At 41.0% G+C, this 21,880-nt stretch overlaps 1 protein-coding gene across 2 annotated transcripts in view; it reads right to left on the bottom strand.

Moving 5' to 3' along the window:
- Nucleotides 1-21,880, bottom strand: part of LOC127435338 (nuclear pore complex protein Nup50-like) — a 38,781-nt gene that overhangs the window by 5,511 nt on the left and 11,390 nt on the right. For both annotated transcript variants that reach the window (XM_051688754.1, XM_051688755.1), the window contains exon 5: nucleotides 4,248-4,850. In XM_051688754.1, the coding sequence (XP_051544714.1) occupies nucleotides 4,248-4,850 (603 nt within the window). The remainder of the gene's footprint in view (nucleotides 1-4,247; nucleotides 4,851-21,880) is intronic.

The following is a 21,880-nucleotide window of genomic DNA, read 5'->3' as shown; positions in this document are numbered from 1 at the left end:
TGTTGAGCTTCACCAAATGGGAAGTGGCTATAAGAAAATAGCCAAAGCATTGAAAATACCCATTTTCACCATCAGGGCAATAATTAACAAGTTTCAATCAACTGGAGATCTTAGGAATTGGCCTGAAAGAGGACGTGTGTCTATATTGTCTGAACACACGGTGAGGAGGATGGTTCAAGTGGCCAAAGACTCTCCAAGGATCACAGCTGTAGAATTGCAGAAATTAGTTGGTTCTTGGGGTCAGAAAGTCTCCAAAATTACAATCAGACGTCACCTACATCACCACAAGTTGTTTGGGAGGGTTTCAAGAAAAAAAGCCTCTGCTCTCATCCAACAACAAACTCAAGTGTCTTCAGTTTGCCAGACACAACTGGAACTTCAAATGCGACCAGGTTCTATAGTCAGATGAAACAAAAAAAGAGCTTTTTGGCAGCAAACACCAGAGATGGATTTGGGGCACACAGAGCTGAAGTACCCAATGCAAATAGTTAAATGTGGTGCTGCATCTTTAATGTTGTGGGGCTGTTTTTCTGCCAGAGGTCCTGGACATCTTGTTCAGATACATGGCATCATGGACTCTATCAAATACCAACAGATACAAAAATCTAAACCTGGCTGCCTCAGCCAGAAAGTTTAAAATGGGCCCTGGTTGGATCTTCCAGCAGGACAATGATCCAAAACAAATGTCAAAATCAACACAAACATGGTTCACTGACCACAAAATCAAGGTTCTGCCATGGTCATCCCAGTCCCCTGACCTGAACTCCATAGAAAACCTGTGGGGTGAACTGAAGAGGAGAGTCCACCAACATGGACCTCTGTATTTGAAGGATCTGGAGAGATTCTGTATGGAGGAATGGTCTCAGATCCCTTGCCAGGTGTTCTCCAACTTCATTAGGCATTATAAGAGAAGACTCAGAGCTGTTACCTTAGCAAAGGGAGGTTGCAAAAAGTACTGAATAAAAGGGTGCCAATAATTATGGCCAATGCGTTGAGGAAAATATTTATTTAATGAGATATTTCCCATTTCAATTGTTTTAATTCAATTAAAGGTTAGATTTTTTTTAAAATGAAAGATCAAATGTATAAACAACGCTGATTTTTTTTTCACAGCCTTCTTTGCTCATATTTACCAAGGGTGCCAATATTTTTGGCCACCACTGTAATTTATTAGCTATTCAGGTTGGCTGAGTTCTAAAAGAAAAAAACTAAACAAAAAAAAAAACAATGTAAAATGGACCAAGACTAATGTGAGAGAGACATAAATATTTGGAAATATTTTTTTATTTAAATATAATTTTATGTCATTTATAAGTTTTTAAAGCCTTAAAGGGAACCATACATCCCTATTTTATTATATAATTCCAAGTTAATCCTTTAAGCTCTAAAGGTGTTTTTAATGATTTCCTGCTTCAGCGGCATACCCAAAATTAAAAAGGCTTATAACTCCAAAAAAAAGAAAAAAAAAAAAAAAAGAGGGTCAATAGTTTGGTATAATTTTAAAGAAAACTTTTTTACATTTTGTAATGATATAGATGATAAATTATGAGACTCTTAGCCTAAGGAACTGCTGAAAAATCACATACATATATATATATATATATATATATATATATATATATATATATATATATATATATATATATATATATATATATATACATACATATATATATATATATATATATACACACATACATACATACATACACACACACACACACACACATATATATATCTATCTATCTATCAGAGGGTAAATTAAGGTAGCTCCAAAAAACTGCTTTTTGCTCCCAGTCATATCAAGTGTAACAGAGTAAAATTTTGTATTGATACGATAAAGCAATCAAATGTTATAGCATTACAAGAATAATTAATCCTACTGTCCAAAAGCCTCTCCAAACAAATAAAACATAATAATTGTACATAAGATCTAATTACACATGTAAATACAACAATGACTAGAGGTATGTTCTCTCTCCAAATCAAGCAGGCATGAGTAGTGCAATCTCATTCAGTTCTATTCTGTGTCATTTGAGTCATCATTGTGTCTGATGTACTTGACGCCATCTCCTGGTGTCCATATGTAATAAGAGTGAATGATCCTCTCTGCCAACATTTGGATGACTTCCACATTTGGTTGCAGCGATCTGAATCATAATGTGATTGGTTTAGTGTTCCAATGACGCTGGACAACTTCCTAAATAATTTCTGATGAAGTCATCTGATCCAGGAAAGCTAACTTAATTTTAAACAGATAGCACAATATGTGCTATGAGCACACTGTGCTTCGTGTGGATTATCTAATGATCTATACATCTGATTATGATGTGTGTGGGCTTATTTTAATGGGAATCCCCTACTCAAGTAATTTTGTGCTATTTTATATTCCGTTTATTTTTCGTGAAGTTATAAACGAGAACGCAGCTTATAAGCAACACCTGTTTATATGTAACATGTAAGTCAAAGACATACACTTAACTATTACACTGTGTCCTAACCAGACGCAATGCCGCGACACGCAATAAAAGGTATCTTTTCCATGTTAATCAGAGTTTTTGTCCTAACCAGCCGCGACACGGCGAGCGACAGGTCTTTCTATTTTTTAAATGGTTTCTATTTCTGCGAAGTCTCGCCAGCCAATGCAGTCACCAGATGGGTCTAAAATTAATCTTATTGCAGTATATTAGAGTTGGCATCTCACTAGCCGGTTCACAACAAATTGATTTTGTCCGAGGGTGTCACACACCTAGCGAATGTTGTGCTTAAAGTCTTGCTCTCCTCAGCCGGCGCTGTCACACACTCACAGGTTCAGATTCAGAATGGCAGAGGGGAGATCCCGGCTCATTCCAACTTTCTCTCTGCTTCCCTGTTATGCGGAGATCGGCGAAATAAAAACAGGAGTACCGCGTAAACAAACAATCACAACAGACTGAATAATGATGCTATTCATAAACTAACTTTGCCCTGTGTATGTGTGTGATGGTGTATTTATCCCCTCTGGGTTTGCCGTAGAAAGCGAATGCCCATACGGAGCTTCAGTGAGAAAATTAGTTGTGTTCAATAAACAGACTGTTTCGTCTGTGATTGCTCTGTTTTCTACATTTTATTGTCAATTATCCTGATTTTAGTGTATTAATTTCGCTGTGCCGCATCACGCCTGGTGTGGACGGACCGATTGCGTGTCGCTGGAATGTCTGGTTAGGACAAGGTGTTACATGCTATATTTTTGTCTGTGATTAAAACAAATAGGCTGGTATTCTACTCTTTTATAGCTGTCCAACAACATACGGACACATGGCCATTATACCTGAAATATAGGCAACCTAAACAAATCAGAATCTAATCAAATTGCCTCATCAAATTGGACTAAAGCACTGAACTGGTAAGCAAAAGGTTGTTGGTTCAATCCCCGCAACCACCACCACCATTGTGTCCTTGAGCAAGGCACTTAACTCCAAGTTGCTCCAGGGGGATTGTCCCTGTAATAAGGGCACTGTAAGTCGCTTTGGATAAAAGCATCTGCCAAATGCATAAATGTAAATGTTAATTTTTGAAATTAATATTTTCATATTTAATATTTAAGGTTCCCTGTATAATTTTTCAACATTAGCAGAGAGAGAATATCTTTCGTATGTAAGCAAAATGGCCATTATACCTGAAATATAGGCAACCTAAACAAATCAGAATCTAATCAAATTGCCTCAAAATCGAACCAAGAGCTTATGAATCTGAACTGAATCAGGAAACCTGTATTAATAACCAGTCAGTCCTATTAGCAAAAATAAAATTTGGTTTTATATGTTGACATCAGTTAATTCCATGGTTGAACTAACAATTTACAATACTTATACAAGTTAACATTAAAAGTTGTGTAAGTAAAATTTAACCAACATTAAACACTGTACATGTTAAAATTTGCCAGTGCATTATAAACTTGTATAAATTAACAGTGAATACTGTGAAAGAGTATTGTTAAATGTTAGTTCATAACTAATGCATTAACTAATGTTAACTTATAGAACCTTACTGTAAAACGCTAACAAATATTCTATTAGTTACACAAAACTAAGTGCATAAAACTACTTTCAAATAACTTGAGACCTTTGATAACATAATGGCTAAATATTCTAAGTTTATATATAAATATTTTAAAAATGAATAAAAACATTTAGTTTTTATGGATTTGTGAGTTTGCAGTAATGTAGTGTGTTAATGAACACTTTCTGCATGCTCTGCTGCTGTACCTGCAGTCTGACTGTTGCTGGCCACATTAAGAGAAGACGACACTGCAGAACTGCTGCTACTGACTGCAGCTCCAAACAAAGATGCACTTGAGGAAGAGAAAGACGAAGCTCCACTAGTCGACAGTGTGCCAAGAATGGAGCTGTCCACCTTCTGCCCAAAATTAAAGGAGACGCCAGCAGGAATTGCGCCTGGTGCTTGTGCTGCTGCTGGTTTCTCTGCATTGGCACAATCCTTATCCTTAAATGAGAAAAGCAGAGTAGCTGCGCTGCTGCAAGACATGGTTGCAGTCACACTTGCTGCTGTGCTGCTCGACACCAGCCGTTTCTGCTCCCCCCAAAACGACACGCTCTCTGCACCTCCATCTAATCCGCCACTGCCATATTTCCTCTCAATGCTGGCCAGGTGCCGCTCGTAGTCACGAAAGATGGGGTTTAGGTCACACAGGGGGTTGTCGTTGACGTGCTTGGTGATCCAGTCTCGTACGGAGCAGTTGAGAGCGGTGAGCTGGCGGTTGTATTCTTTACTGCTGGGGGCGGAGCCATTAGATGTGACATCAGCATCTTTGGGTTTGGAGGGGGTGGAGCTGTTGAATGTTAAGGGACCTGAGGATGAGACATCAGCTTGAGTGACTAACATCAGCTCAGCTTAACCAAGTGACTAACAACTGCAGTATTCACCCTCTTGCCGGGCTGAAGAGTGTTACATTTGATGCAGCCACAGTATGTTTTAAATTCAAATCAAACAACCAGATTTAATGCCACATCATTAATAACATTTCAACAAGATTTTTAGAAGAATGTATTGACGCTAAAATGGCTATGAAATATTTTGGTTTGTTGTCTTTTAAACGCTAACCGTTTAAATATGTTTAAGGCCCGAAACATGCTCTACTCCATTATGTGATCACAACTTGCTCGATTTCACCAGGGTTGCTGCAGAGTTTTTAAAATCAAACTTAAGACTTTTTAAGACCTTTTTCAAGACCTGAACAAATAAAATTAATACCGTATCCCCATACCAAAATAAACCAACACAATCTCAAAATAAATCATGTATCACAGACTCTCACTTAAACAGGAAGGGGCACACATTAAACATGACCTTAACATTGCTTACCAGTAAAACAGGGTAGGATATATTCAAGTTTAAAATACTCAAGACATGCTTTCAACATTTATATCACATTCAAATTGGTTTATGTACCATTATATAAGCAAATACAACTTAGTTGATAATGGATTGTGCCGATTTGATAATGTGTTGAAATTATAATTTGCCAATAGATTTTTAAAATTGGTAGCCTATATTTAATGTTCTTAGTCTTTTCTTCCTTAATGGGGAGGGTCAGACAGAGGATACAAGAGCCCAAATTTAATTAAATTCCAGATGCACTTTATGAGGACCAATTTTTAATGACCATAAATTGGTCATTCACTTGTCCGAGAAAAAAGTTACTTGTCCGGAGACGAAAACAAAAGAAAGGACATGCTGCAAGCCTCCATCATCATCATTTACACCTAATAGGGATTAAGAACACAATGCAGAAAGACGGTGAATCATTTCTCACCCACAAGCCTGTATGAATTTTTCTCTTCTGAGGAACACAGAATTAGATTTTTGGCAGAATGTTAGTCACAGTCACGATTCACTATCACTGCATCCCCCATATAATAAAAGTGGATTGAGACTGAAACTAACATTCTCCCTAGCGTCTCTTTTTGAGTTCCACAGAAGATAGAAAGTCAGACAGGTTTGGAACATGAAGGTGAGTAATGATGACAGAATTTACAATAATGTTCTATTCATTAACCTTAGATAATGCATTAGTTATCATGAACTAACAATGAACAATATTTTACAGCATTTATCAATCTTAATGTTAGTTACTAAAAAAATACAATTGTTCATTGTTAGTTCCCAGTGCATGAACTAATGTTAACATATTCAACTTTGTATTTTAATGTATGAAAATGTATTAATATACTGTATATTGGAATTAACATTAACCAAGATTAATAAATTATATAAAAGTGGTGTTAATTGTTAGTTCAAGTTAACTGATATAGTTAACTAACGTTAACAAATGGAACCTTTTTGTAGTGTTACCAAATTTTCATTTTTGTGTAAATCATCTCTTTGAGAGTACAAGTCAATTCTCACCAACTGCATTAAAAATGGCTGTTTAATATTGACAATGCATTGAAAATGTGAACAGATAAAATCCTAAGAGAACCTCGCTGCTAAATCAGTTATGTTGTATATTCAAAACAGATATGCATAAAGATAATGTTTTCATTGTGTGTAATTTACTACAGTTATAGTATTAATATTATTATAATGTATATTGTTATATACTCGACTGATTCACATGGCAGAGAAAATACCTTGGATACATTAGATGGAGTTCTAGAAAGATGAGTGATGTAACAGGTGCATAAGTCTGTTTTAATCATTTCTCTTCAATCTACAGATGGTATTATTACACAAAGCATTTTTGCAATTTCTGCCTTTCTTGCTGTTTTATGAGGGAGCGCCACAATGTGACGAGACAAAATTAGATCTCCAACGTTGCGCACTTATGAAGACAGCTTTGTTGATTATAAACAGGAGCAATAGTTTTATCACATCGCTCCCTTATAAAGACGTGGTACAACACCAGGTTTACACACATTTATATTATAGCCCGACCGATATGGGATTTTTGAGACCGATACCGATTTTAGAGGGGAAAAATTCACCAATTACCGATATGGTGGCCTATATAGTTAACTTGTGACAGAATGAAAACAGACCTTTTCTATGTGGATTGTTCACCGATTTTGCATCGATATGACTATGCAAAGGTACTCAGAAGGCTGCTTTCTTAAATATTTTTATCAAAAGAATATTTGACATTATTATTATACATTGTCAACAAATTCTAGAAATGAACACTGAGAAAATAAAGAATAAATAAAAATACAATAAATAGCTAAATAAACATCAGTACTGTTTAGTATCAGTCAAATGCTGACCAATAAAATAAAGAATACAAATAAAATAAATAGCTTAATAAACATCAGTAGTACTGTTTAGTATCAGTCAAATGCTGACTGTATTAATTCTGCCAGTCAATAATTGACAGGTTGTAAAACAAGAAGCATTTACACCTGCCGAGGCAATAGATAAACAGCGGCAGCGGTGCTACACCGTATTCTGCTATACAAGTTCAGGGGAAACTTTCAACGGTGGAAAACCAGACTTTAAAATATTACATTTTATAAATGCAACGACTGGAATTGTTCGGTTGAAGGGGGTAACAAACTGTGAATCCTGAATAAAACAGTTTGGTGAATACATGTTTACACATTAGCTTCCACTCAGCTGACAACAATGAAAATAGCTACGTGATTAGCTAGTTAGCTATAAACCCATACCGTTGTCTGCTGAGCTGCAAAAACATGCTCTGATGTTTACATTTCAATCTGCTACATTACTTACTGCACTGACAAACTATAGCTGGCTAACAGCAAACAGACATGAGTGATATGGTTGTTAGGGACAAGGTTAATGTTATATTAGTTATATTGAAAAGGGAAAATGATGGGGTCATTGTTTATTAACTTTCCAGTATGTATTTCACAAACTAGTTAGCAACTTACTGTGAAGACACCGCTTAACTCCGCACTGTCTGCAGAGCCACCGTCAGCTCAGCTCGGAGCGCGCTCTGCTGGACAAACGACGTTATGACACCAATTCTAAAGCTTTGTTTTCTGCATACGTTTTGAAAAAAGTTTTCATATTTGCGCATATCTGTAAACCTATTCGGCGATACCGATATATCGGTGAAAGGATTATATCAGCCGACCGATATATGTAAAATCTAAAGTTCAGTACATAAGCGCTTCCCCACTGTGTGCACTCACAAGCTGCTGAGCGCTGCACCACGAGTGAAGGTGAGAGAGGGTGAAGCCATAAAGGGAATTCCTCACATTTTGAAAGTGAAACATGCGGGAATTATTAAAACTGTGCTCAATCCCCGCAATCCTGTGCTACTGAGCTAACATTCGTTATTGTTCTTTTAATCAGGCTACTTGTCCAGTCGGGCAAGTAAAATTCTCTTTAACTTGCCCGTTCAAATTTCCACTTGTCCTGGACAAGCGTTAATGTTGAGCCCTGACAACAGTGCCGCATTTTCACTCAAGCACGCAGCACATGCATTTAATTAATTAAATGGTATTCTTCTGAAATTTTATAATCACATTAGGTCATATCACGATTCCTGTCTTCCCGCCTCCAAATTTAAGACCTCTTTAAATAAAAATGAAGACTTTTGTTGTATCATTTAAGATGTTTAAGACTTTATTACCTTAAATTTTGGAAAACTAAATTTAAAACATTAAGACTTTAAGGATCCATGAGAACCCTGTTCACATGATGAATCAGGATTAAGAGTCAGATGTGTTAATTTTTAATGGAGATGCACCAATATTACTATGTAGTACACATAGCCGGTTGATATTAATCATCATTAGTATTTGAGTACAAGTACATTGACATAACAAGGTTGCACCTGCTTGTGCTTGCTGCTTCAAGACCAGTTTGAAAACATGTCAACAATTTGGGTCAGCAATTTGGGTATATTTATATGCATAAAGTAAAACTGTTAAAACATGAACAATGTATCACACATAAAACTTATGAATTGTCATGTTCAATTTCTGAAAATTTCGAGATATCAAATGAACACAAATGGAATGGCATAAAAGTACACACACAAACACTACTGGTAATAGCACATACTTTAAAACTAGGTATTTTGTCTTCAAAAATTGATATGTACCTAATTTTTAAAATGAGATTTTCCTTTTTGACATTTTTTTTTTTTTTTTTAACCATGTTACATAATTTGAAGATGTTTTTTTCCACTGATGCTGGACTTAACATTTGATAAGTCAAGCGTAAAATATGCTCACAACACGTTGGGTTGGTGCAACACTAAGGGTGCTTTCACACTTGGTTTGATTGCTTAGACCGAACCAGAGTTCATTTCCTCCTCCTCCTCCTGCTGCCCACGCTGGTCTGCATTCACATCATATTATTTGGGTCCAAACCACGGTCTGATTACATCATCAATGTGAGTACAAGCAGCAGCTGTTTACCACTGTATCTAGGCAACAACTCCTTAACTCCGTAAAATACATTAAGTATTTTGTTTGTCTCCCGTGGATGCACTGGAAGAAATGTGAAGAATGTGAGTTACTCTCTGAAGGTGGTGTATTTGGACACAAGCAGGGATGAGAAATGCATTATACTATAATAATTGTGATCGCGAGCCTGCAAAGACGCAAATTATACGTCATCACAAGTGGTTCACTTCTGCGATTTGGTAAGATTGCATTCATATCAGCAGTGAACCATACTGGAGTTCACATCAACCGTACCCCAGACCACCTTTTCAAGCGGACCCGGGTGCGGTTTGCGGGTGCGCACCAAAAGTGCTAGTGTGAAAGCCCCCTAAAAACACCAGTTGTTGGTGTAGGGGGTGATCATATATAAAGTCATTTGGACTTACCATGTATGGAATCGTGGATAAAACCGAAAAGCAAAGCATCTGAGTATTTGTGCTAAAAATAGATTGTAAATTGAGAGCACATCTGTAGTGAGCTATAAACAACTGGATTATTTATGAAAGTGGAAACAGCCCAATCTAGAAGACTATTTATAAATCAAAATCAAGGTTCCATGAGAAAACTGGGTGAACTTGTCAATGTATCAGAATTAACTTTATTAGCCATCAGCATTATGACAGATCTAGGGTTATTCCTGGGACAAAAATGGTCTTCGGTTGTGGCTGATGTACATGGTCATCCATATTGGTTTATTACATAACTGCAATTACTTAATATTTAACGTAATCATGTAATTGCATAATATGTTGCTGCAAGCGATTTTTTTTTTTTTTTTTTTTTTACGGAATGGCATCCAGAAAATGTTCATTCTCCCTGAAATATATCACTGAAAAAAGGGACCTGAGATATCTCACCAGTCTCTGTGACAGCACAAGACTGTGTAAACCGCAAACAAAAACAAATGACCACGGCCATGGGCAATAGGGTTAGGAACCGAGAACCGGTTCTTGTTCCGAACCGGTTCCATTCTTTACAAAATACCGGAATCCGATGATCTTCGTGACATTCGGTTCCGTTAACGGTTCCCCTGCATGAATTTTTGGCCGAAGCGGCTGGAACACTGTATTGAAATACTCGGACAGTGTTTCCAGCCACGCATTTCTACAGCAGCGCTGCCCTCTACTGGGTCAAAAGCATAAAACACACAAACAAATGACTCTTATGAGACGGCTCTGTTGAACCTATAGCACAAAACAGACAGCACTTCTGGTATGGTCCGATTCCCCAAAAAACTATTTAGATAAGCCAGTTCTTTTGAATCGACAACACAAAACATACAGCGCTTCCGGAACAGTCCGATTCCCAAAAGGATGACTTGTATGAGCAGATTCTTTCGGTCTAATCCGGTATAGTATTAATCTTACACTGATGTGCAAGTTATTAATGTCCAACTCGAAATTAAATAAGAACTGTTTAAGTCTTACAAGCTTGAAGTACAACATTAGACAACAGAACACAGTCTAAACTGTCTCTGGAACTGTTACTGTTATGTCATGTGACTTTAGACCTGTGAGACTTTAATCAAGCACTGCAGTTACTGACTGGTTGTTCATATGACACTGTTTAAAGATATACAAGATTTGTAACAGAAGGAATTTTATATTTAAAAAAATAATAATAAATAAAATATGCCATCACATTTCTTTTTTGTTTAGATACAGTCCAGATATAGCCTAGTTAGGATAAATTACTGGATTAGATATCAGTCAGCAAACACACCTTTTATAAGAATTGTATTACATTTATTTCTGATTTGTTATTTCTGCTCTGTAGAAATCTTAAAGGATCTCATCATTTGGCAACAGACTGCAGAGGACAGTGAATCCAATAAGAATTGCATTTCTCAAAAGTTCTAAAAGAACTACTGGAACTGTTACTGGAACGGCTAAGGAACCAAAATTGTTCAGAGGAATCGGAATTATTAAATTCCTAATGATTCCCATCCCTAATGGACACTAGGAATGGGCACGAGTACTCGGACGTGGCAGCAATGATCGATCGTGAAAACGATGATCGATGGTGATCACGCATGATGTGACTTTCACTTAATTCAAAATTCTGTGAAAATTACCTGACAACTAAACACAAACAAAGAGTGAGCTTATTTTTAATTTTGAGATCATTTATGTTGTGCCTTTGAGGGGTACGTTGATTGTCAGACATCTCATAGCAACCAAACTGATATACGACGCTGCAATGCTATCATTACGATACTCAAAAGAGAGTGTAATTAACCGTGCTTTGAACGCCTGTCTCTGCAATATGTTTGCTAAACACGTTTTATTGTCATTTCATGTAAGCACTTTGACTCGTTAATGGATATTATTTAATAAAAGTAAATGTTTGTCACTGACTATAAACCTCCCTGTCCTGGATGCCGACATGTTTGCGTGATGTAACACACCTGGCATCTCGATTAAATGGGAGTTGAAGATTTCTGCACGAGTTTCCATGTTAGAAGTCCAACATTTGAAAGGTGGAAATTCTGATTCTCCGAGTTGAATGGAACGCTACATGAATCATCACAGCAACAACAATACGGAGCATCACGGCTTTCCCCACAGGAGCAAACACTTGGGCAGACACACACGCACACACCAGGAGTGTGGCAGTGGATGCAAAGCACTTAAGCAATGCATACACAGCAGGCGATTGCTTAAAACAGCTAGACAGAGCGCAGCTAAATGGAACAGAATGCAGCGTCTTCAAAACTGAACTTCACCTAAACACGCATATTAAAAACGCAATGGTTATGGCATCTCCTGTTAAGCCAACCGCGATTTGAAAATAGACGGTTCAGACAGTCACTAAAAAAAAAAAAACTGGTGCACGCTTACTAAGATTACTATGGTAACCTGAAGGAAGAACAGACAGATGCGCGTTGTGTACATTCTTTCACTGAGTTGGGCAGTGAATCTTCACATAATGACAAAATATGATGCATTATATTTTGATAATGCAATCTTTTTGTACATTTTGAAACAGATTATTCTATAAAAGCCTATAATAATGAATAGATGATACACTGGAACAACAAGACACAATGCAGAATGTTTGTCAGACTTTATATACAGTTATGTACGTGTCATAATTAGTCCGAGTCCTCGAGTAGACAAAATGACCAAAATGCCCATCCCTATTTGATCAGCAAATCAGAAGACTTTGATGTGCTTTCCGCTTGTCAATCATTTTGCACATTCTCATAAGTGTAGTAATTGAAGCGAATCATTCAGGTTTAATGCCATCTTCAGATTCGGAACAATTGTCAGCTGAGGGAGCTATTTTAATACTGTTGTGTTTGACAACCGTGAGAAGGCGACTGTCTCAACGCTATCCTTGGAAGGTGGTGTTTTGGAAAGAGGGGGCATGTCTACATCAATGGCTCAGTCTCGTGGAAGTTCCAGAAGGGCTAATATCATTTACAGCACCTTTAAATTGGATATACAATTTATTTTTGATCATCTAAGCATCTGAAACATTTGACTTTATTTTTTTATTTTTTTTATGTTTTTACAATTCAAAGTACTATTGGGCAAGTTGTTATATTCTGACTGTACATTAATACAGCACCTTACTGAGGTGGGACTTTGTTTTTAGTGAAAATGTTTGTTCCTACTCCTTAACAGAAATTATTTTCATCATGAACACCCAAATTCATATTCTATGAATACCTGAAAGCAAACATGGCCTGCTTGCCTTCAGAAAAACTTGTTTGAACAGAACATTATTAGAAACATTACATTACATAATTCTTGGAGGTCGAGACTTTAAAGCACTTTATTCTACATTTTACCTGCCCTTATATTTACCATAGTTTTTCTGTTGTGGCATTTGTAATGTCTTAACCACAGGAAAGACCATAGATGCCACCTCATTACTGTCGATATTAGTAAAATAAAAAAATATAATCATATTAAAATTAAGTCTCATCTCAGTAGAATTCAAATGGTTCATACAAGTTTTGTGGTCTGCACCACAATATCGAGTGAAGTTCCTTGACGAGCGCAGTTTTCTTTAGCCTGTTGACGGATTTGCTACGGAAACATGAAGTTGGGTCAAGACTTTGAACGGCTAGTGCTTTTATTTTTAAATAGTCAATAGGCTTTCGTTTACATCACTGTCCCTGACAAAGCCACACACACGTGATCAGGCAAGGTGTTCAGCCAGGGAAACAGAGAAGCAATCTCAATACAGAGTCCGACCGCTTTTATACTGACTTGAAGCAACGCCGACGAATGAGAAACAAGCAAATAGAAGATCACAATATCTCAATGTATTAACATTCGTGCTATACATCTCATGAAACCCCCGAAAACACAGCTGAATTAAAAACATGAATAAACTCCAGCCACTTTCTCCACATCCAGCTCCTGTGTTGGCACATTTCATTCAGAAGTAACCATCCCTATGCCCTAATCCCTTCGAAGACAATTACCTTCCGCTGTAAGAGCTTCAGAGGGCTAAAAGATAACAGTCATTCACATCTCACTAAGCGATTCTTATTGGAAATTCAGTGTGGAACGTCCCCACAGCATGGATTGTGCTCCATTCGAAGTGCCCTGGGAAGGTATTATCAGAGCAGGTGAGAACACAGTTCCCTATCTGTCACTCACTCGATGTTGTGTTTATGTAGTGACACTAGGGGTCACTCTTGGGGGCCCGAGACACCTCTGGTCTTTGAACAAAAGGCCAATGAAAATTGGTGAGTGGTATTTGCATGCCACTCCCCCGAACATACAGGTATAAAAGGAGCTGGTATGCAACCACTCATTCAGATTTTCTCTTCGGAGCCGAACGGTCACGCTCACTGAGCTGAATTCCCACGACTGTTCATTCACCTCTGCTGGATCTTACAGTGCATTTCAGCGGCTTCTCCCTCCTCTGCACTGGTGCACTGCAGAGAATGCCCCTGGGCGCTTCGGCAGAAATAGGAGTACATTTCTCTAAAAGAGCAGCACACACGGAACGTCTTTTTAAAGATGCGTCTTTTTAAAGATGCTTTTCCTTTGTGTGTTATTCCTAGTTGCGCTTGTTATCTCTCACCTTCTGACGGTCACGATCACTGTCTTTCGTGTCTGGGCACTGCTCACGCGGAGACAGTGTTCGTGGATGGGTCATGTACTCATTGTGAGGACATGTCCATGGCAACGATGCGGTCGCGGCTTGCCTTCGTAAGAAAGCAAGCCACCCCAGAGAATCCCCGCCTCGGTCCTTTTACCCACAGGTATGAGGCCAGCGCGGCTAGCACTGGGGGCGATTTGGGGGACCCCAATGGGACCGCCTCCGCTGGGTATCGCCCCGCGGACCTCACATTCCCCAGCACGCTCGTCTGCCCCGATCGGGCTTCCGGATGCCGGCTTGTCTCACGGCGAGTTCGACCTCTTATTCGCCCGCGGAAGTGATGAGCTCTCGAGCACAGCATCGGAGAGCAGGCTCGTCCACTCGGATGCGGAAGCCTCAGCAGGGCTCCTCCCTTCGGGGATGACTGCCCAGTCACAGGCTGACGCGGAGATGACGACATGCTTTCCCGGGCAGCCGTGAGCGTCGGCTAGAGTGGAACCCTCCACTCATCCCTGAACCCTCGTGGCTCGATGATTGATTCCTGGGCTCGCGGCGGCGCTCAAAGCCACACCCCGCCCCGTTCCTTTCTTCCCGGAAGTACATGAAGAGCCGAAAAGATCGTGGGAGGCACTTTTTACTGCCCGGTCCTGATCTTTTCAGCTTCCCAGCCCTCACTACCCTTGAATCCTCCGGTGGATAAAGGCGCTCGTGGTACACCTATGCCCGCAGAGCGCCGCCACCTGCCATGGGTGCCCAAAGCCCCCGTCCAAGGCCTGTGGGCTTACGTCGTCTCTGATGGCCAAGGCTTATGGTGCCGCTGGACAAGCCACCTCTGCCCTGCACGCCATGGCTCTCCTGCAAGTCCGCCAAGGCGCTAAAGGAACTGCACCCAGGATTGATACAGGAACTGCGCTCAGCGACCGACCTCGCTCTCCGAAAGACGAAGGTCACGGCGCAGACTCTCGGGTGGACGATGTCCACATTAGTGGTCCAGGAGCACCATCTTTGGCTCAATCTGGTTGAGATGGGTGAGGCCGACAGGACACGGTTCCTTACTGCCCCATCTCCCAGGCTAGCCTATTCGGCAACACCGTCAAGGACTTTGCACAGCAGTTCTCGACTGTGGAGCAGCAGATGGAGGCTATCCAGCATATCCTGCCCCTGCGTGGCTCAAGATCCCGCACCCTGTCTGCTCATCACCAAGCACCGGCTCCGCCGCAGCCCGCCCCTTCAGCCCGGCCCTGGCGTAGAGCCCACCACAGGAAGCAGACGCCACCCGTCTCACGGCCGCCAAGAACCCGTGAAAGGCTTCAAAGCGCCCCTGAGACGGGTGACCCAGGGACGACAAAACCCGCTACTCTGGAGCTGGTAAGCAGACCACTCCATCCCCCAGTCCAGGGCCGGGAGGAGAATCTTTTTGTTACCTTTGCATTTAATTGCGCTGCATGCCCAAGTGGCTGGAGTACCCAAGAGTTCAGCAAGAGTGGTTTCCTTGTTCCCTGGGTCACGTATCCGGAGCTCCGCCCCGCCGCGAGGCCCCACCCCACTTGGATGCGTGGCCTACGCTTTCTAATCTGTCGCGATGGCTGGTCCGGACCGTCCGACTCAGCTACGCTATTCAGTTCGCCAGGCATCCGTCCAGGTTCAGCGGTATCCACTTCACCTTGATGGACGAAAACGCTGCTATCTTGCGCGCGGAGATCGCCACCGTCCTACGGAAGGATGCAATAGAGCCTGTCCCTCCGGCTGAGATGAAGGGGTTTTACAGCCCCTACTTCATCGTACCGAAAAAAGGCGGTGGATTGCAACCAATCTCAAGATTGAATCAATCTCAAAATCAATCTCAAACCTGCGAGTACTAAACCGGGCTTTACACAGACTCCCGTTCAAGATGCTGACGCAGAAACGCATTCTGGCAAGCGTCCGGCATCAAGATTGGTTCGCGGCGGTAGACCTGAAGGACGCGTACTTCCACGTCTCGATTCTACCTCGACACAGACTCTTCCTAAGGTTTGAATTTGAGGGTCAGGCGTATCAGTACAAGGTCCTCCCTTTCAGCCTGTCCTTGTTTCCTTGCATCTTCACGAAGGTCGCAGAGGCAGCCCTTTCCCCGTTAAGGGAAGTAGGCATTCGCATTCTCAACTATCTCGACGACTGGCTAATCCTAGCTCACTCTTGGGACGTGTGCACAGAGGGACTTGGTGCTCTCACACCTCAGCCGACTAGGGTTTCGGGTCAACTGGGAAAAGAGCAAGCTCCTCCCAGTTCAGAGCATCTCTTTTCTCGGTTTGGAGTTGGACTCAGCTCAGGTTGATGCATATGAGACCGCTTCCGCACTGGCTTCAGACTCGAGTCCCGAGATGGGCATGGCACCGTGGGACACATCGAGTGATCATCACGCCGGTCAGTCACCATCTTTTCAGCCCTTGGACCAACCTCTCGTTTCTACAGGCAGGTGTTCCCCTAGAACTGGTCTCCAGGCACGTCATGGTCACGACGGACACCTCCAAAAACGGGCTGGGGCGCTGTTTGCAACGGGCACGCAGCGGCCGGCTTGTGGACGGAGGCGGAGGCGGCAGACCCAGCCCTATCGTTGCGGTGTCCGGCGCGTGCTTTACGCATCTATTTAGATCGCACGCAGAGCTTTAGGATCTCTGAGCAGCTCTTTGTCTGCTTTGGTGCACAGCGGAAAGGAAGCGCTGTCACCAAGCAGAGGATCGCCCACTGGCTCATTGACGCCATAGCTATGGCATATCACGCCCAGGACATGCCGCCCCCGGTAGGGCTACGAGCCCATTCTACCAGGGGTGTAGCGCCCTCCTGGGCCCTGGCCAGGGGTGCCTCTCTAACAGTCATTTGCAGAGCAGCAGGCTGGGCAACACCCAACACCTTTGCAAGGTTCTACAACCTCCAGGTGGAACCGGTTTCGTCCCAGGTAGTGGCACGCAATACAAGTGGATAAGCCCGGGATAGCCGGCCTGGTGTATCTCTTGCACATAGCGCCTTCCACCTCTTTTGAGCTGAAGATGTGCAGCATTAATTTCCAGTAGTGTTCACAAACTATGTTCCCTGGTTGACTTCCTCCGTGCCCTGTGGCAGTCGAGTGTTCGGAGAGACTCGCTGCCGGCCCAGTACACGTGCTAACAAAGAGCCCTGTTCTGGGGTAGGTGCGCCGCATATGGCGGTTCCCTGTAAGGTAAAACCCCATGCGATGTATATCTTCCGCTAATTTGTTTCCCTGTTGGCAAACTGCGTTTTCCTTGGACAGAGCCCCTCTGCCCCAGTCTCCATGTTTGTAGTAACTCCTCCCCCATTGGGTAGGATCTACCTTGAAGACTCTCCACATGGTCGGCAAGACCATATGACGTATTTTTCCACTTAAATATCCCCACCTCTCTTTGGGTGAGGTGTGGTCTCCGCGGTGTCCTCCCCTTGGGAGGGACACCCCCCCGACTAGACCTGGCGGCCCAGTCGGATAATCCCCCTTCTTTTTTAGGGAATGGAAAAAAAGGGGAAGAGAGGCCACGACTGGGTTAGCCTGTCTCTATCTTTTGGGTAGTCGACTTGTCCCCAAAGGGCCGTTCGACACTCAAAACTATGTTGGGTGAGGTTACATGTCGACCTGGTGTGCTGGCTACGAGGCACACAGTGGTCTGCCCGTCACATAACACAGTTCTGCAAGTTGTGGTGTTTCGTATAGGGACCCCTAATGTCACCATGAGACGTTGACGTTGTGTCCCTCCTGCCACAACGCTGAACTACCCGCTGAAATGGCCGGACCTTGTCTCGGCTCCTCAGCATAAAACCTGAATGAGTGGTTGCATACCAGCTCCTTTTATACCCATATGTCCAGGGGAGTGGCATGCAAATACCACTCGCCAATTTTCATTGGCCTTTTATCAAAGACCAGAGGTGTCTCGGGCTCCCAAGAGTGACCCCTAGTGTCACTACATCGACACAACGTCTCGTTCTCTCCAACAGGGAACGGAGGTTATGCAAGTAACCATGATGTTATGTGCACTGATCAGATGTAGGGGGAGGGTGCGTTCTCGTTCTAGAAAGCATTTGTTTGGACAATTTATCAACAGCTACAGCTGAAGTCAGAAGTTTACATACACCTTAGCCAGATACATTTAAACTCAGTTTTTCACAATTCCTGACATTTAATCATAGAAAACATTCCCTGTCTTAGGTCAGTTAGCATCACTACTTTATTTTATGAATGTGAAATGTCAGAATAATAGGACAGAATGATTTATTTCAGCTTTTATTTCTTTCATCACATTCTCAGTGGGTAAGAAGTTTACATACACTTTGTTAGTATTTGGTAGCATTGCTTTTAAATTGTTTAACTTGGGTCAAGTGTTTTGGGTAGCCTTCCACAAGCTTCTCACAATAAGTCAAGAATTTTGGCCCATTCCTCCAGACAGAACTGGTGTAACAGAGTCCTTGCTCGCACATGCTTTTTCAGTTCTGCACACAACTTTTCTATCGGATTGAGGTCAGGGCTTTGTGATTGCCACTCCAATACCTTGACTTTGTTGTCCTTCAGCCATTTTGCCACAAATGTGGAGGTATGCTTGGGGTATTGTCCATTTGGAAGACCCATTTGCGACTGATCTTTAACTTCCTGGCTGATGTCTTGAGATTTTGCTTCAATATATCCAAATAATTTTCCTTCCTCATAATTCCATCTATTTTGTGAAGTGCACCAGTCCCTCCTGCAGCAAAGCACCCCCACAACATGATGCTGCCACCACCATGCTTCATGGTTGGGATGGTGTTCTTCGACTTGCAAGCTTCACCCTTTTTCCTCCAAACATAATGATGGTCATTATGGCCAAACAGTTAAGTTTTTGTTTCATTAGGCCAGAGGACATTTCTCCAAAAAGTAAGATCTTTGTCCCCATGTGCACTTGCAAACTGTAGTCTGGCTTTTTTTTTTAATGGCGGTTTTGGAGCAGTGGCTTCTTCCTTGCTGAGCAGCCTTTAAGGTTATTTCGATATAGGACTCGTTTTACTGTGGATATAGATACTTGTCTACCTGTTTCCTCTGCTTCCTTTTTCCTTTGCTGTTGTTCTGGCATTTATTTGCACATTTGCACCAAACTATGTTCATCTCTAGGAGACAGAATGCATCTCCTTCCTGAGCGGTATGATGGCTACGTGGTCCCATGGCATATATACTTGCATACTATTGTTTGTACAGATGTATGTGGTACCTTCAGGCATTAGAAAATTGTTCCCAAGGATGAACCAGACTTTTGGAGGTCCACAATTTTTTTTCTGAGGTCTTGACTGATTTCTTTTGGTTTTCCTATAATGTCAATTAAAGAGGCACTGAGTTTGAAGGTAGGCCTTAAAATACATCCACATGTACACCTCCTATCTGAAGCTAATTGGCTAACTGTCTAAAGGATTGACATCATTTTCTAGAATTTTCCAAGCTGCTTAAAGGCACAATTAACTTAGTGTATGTAAACTTCTGACCCACTGGAATTGTGATAGTCAATTAAAAGTGAAACAATCTGTCTGTAAACAATTGTTGGAAAAATTACTCGTGTCACGCACAAAGTAGATGTCCTAAATGACTTGCCAAAACTATAGTTTGCTAATAATAAATCTGTGGAGTGGTTAAAAAATTAATTTGAATGACTTCAAGTGTATGTGACATCATAATTTAACTGGGTCTGTTTAGCCAGAGAGCTATTTTAAATGTGTATATCTTTTGACAACTAATTGTGTCAACGTTTAGAAGTACACTAGCATACACCGATCAGCCACAACATGAAAATCACCTGCCTAATATTGTGTAGGTCCCCCTCGTGCTGCCAAAACAGCGCCAACCCCTATCTCAGAATAGCATTCTGAGATGTTATTCTTCTCACCACAATTGTACAGAGCACTTATCTGAGTTTGTCAGTTAAAACCAGTCTGGCCATTTTCTGTTGACCTCTCTCATCAACAAGGCATTTCCATCCGCAGAACTGCCCCTTGCTGGATGTTTTTTGTTTTTGGCACTTTTCACACATACTTTTCATAGAAAGTAGGGTAAAATGGGATAAAGGCCCCCCAGGTTAAAGGGCACTTTTGATTTTATTTTCTCCCAAATCACTAAATGGCAACAAAAACTATCTCAGCACTTTCCTAAACATTAGGCGGTGTGTGAAAAAAGCTCGGAGGATCATCAGAGACTCCAGCCACCCGAGCCATGGGCTGTTCTCACTGCTACCATCAGGTAGGCGGTATCGCAGCATCAGGACCCGCACCAGCCGACTCCATGATAGCTTCTTCCCCCAAGCAATCAGACTTCTGAACTCTTGATCTCTCATGATCAATATACATCAGCACTGCACTTTATTACTCTTACTCTTATATCTCACACCGGACTGTCATAAATTATATTATTATTATATTATGTCTCTCTTAACAACTGACTATCAACCGACAGCCTGAATGTCAATACAGTACAATACTGTACATTCTATATATATATATATATATATATATATATATATATATATATATATATATATATATACACACTTTTTTTTATTTTTTATATATATATTTTAATTTTTATTGAATAATGTGTATCTATATAGTAAAAAACAAAAAACAAAAACAGCGTATTGTATACTGTACAGTGTATGTTATTATTTGTATATTGTTGAGTGTAATTATGTGTATAACAGATGTTTAAATTGTGTTGTGTTAATTTGATGTTATTGTAAATTGGTATATGTCTCATCACTGTCACGACTGCTATGTTGATTGGAACTGCACCCAAGAATTTCACACACCATTGCACTTGTGTATATGGCTGTGTGACAATAAAGTGATTTGATTTGACATCTGTTTGTGATGATGCACAGTGATATGATCTACAGAACGTCTAAAGGTTGATTTTGAGGTATTTTGACCAAACATTTAATAACTATTTAAATGTTGCCAAATTATGTAGCTACTCTGGCCATTCTCCATTGACCTCTCTCAACAACAAGGCATTTCCATCCACAGAACTGCCCCTCACTGGATGTTTTTTGTTTTTGGCACCATTCTGAGTCAATTCTAGAGACTGTTGTGTGTGAAAATCCCAGGAGATCAGCAGTTACAGAAATACTTAAACCAGCCTGTCTGGCACCAACAGTCATCCATGCGATTATCTAATCAGCCAATCATGTGGCAGCAATGCAGTGCATAAAATCATGCAGATACAGGTCAGGAGCTTCAGTTAATGTTCACATCAACCATCAAAATGGGGAAAAATGTGATCTCAGTAATTTGGAGCATGGCATAATTGTTTGTGCCAGATGGGCTGGTTTGAGTATTTCTAACTATTTATTTTGTAATGGTTTACAACAGCTGTTAGATAATCTGGTCTACCAGACCTTTGTTAT

Source organism: Myxocyprinus asiaticus, chromosome 45, assembly GCF_019703515.2.
Source record: "Myxocyprinus asiaticus isolate MX2 ecotype Aquarium Trade chromosome 45, UBuf_Myxa_2, whole genome shotgun sequence".
In the NCBI taxonomy this organism is placed as follows: Eukaryota; Metazoa; Chordata; class Actinopteri; order Cypriniformes; family Catostomidae; genus Myxocyprinus; species Myxocyprinus asiaticus.
This window is presented reverse-complemented; position numbering and strand designations above follow the sequence as displayed.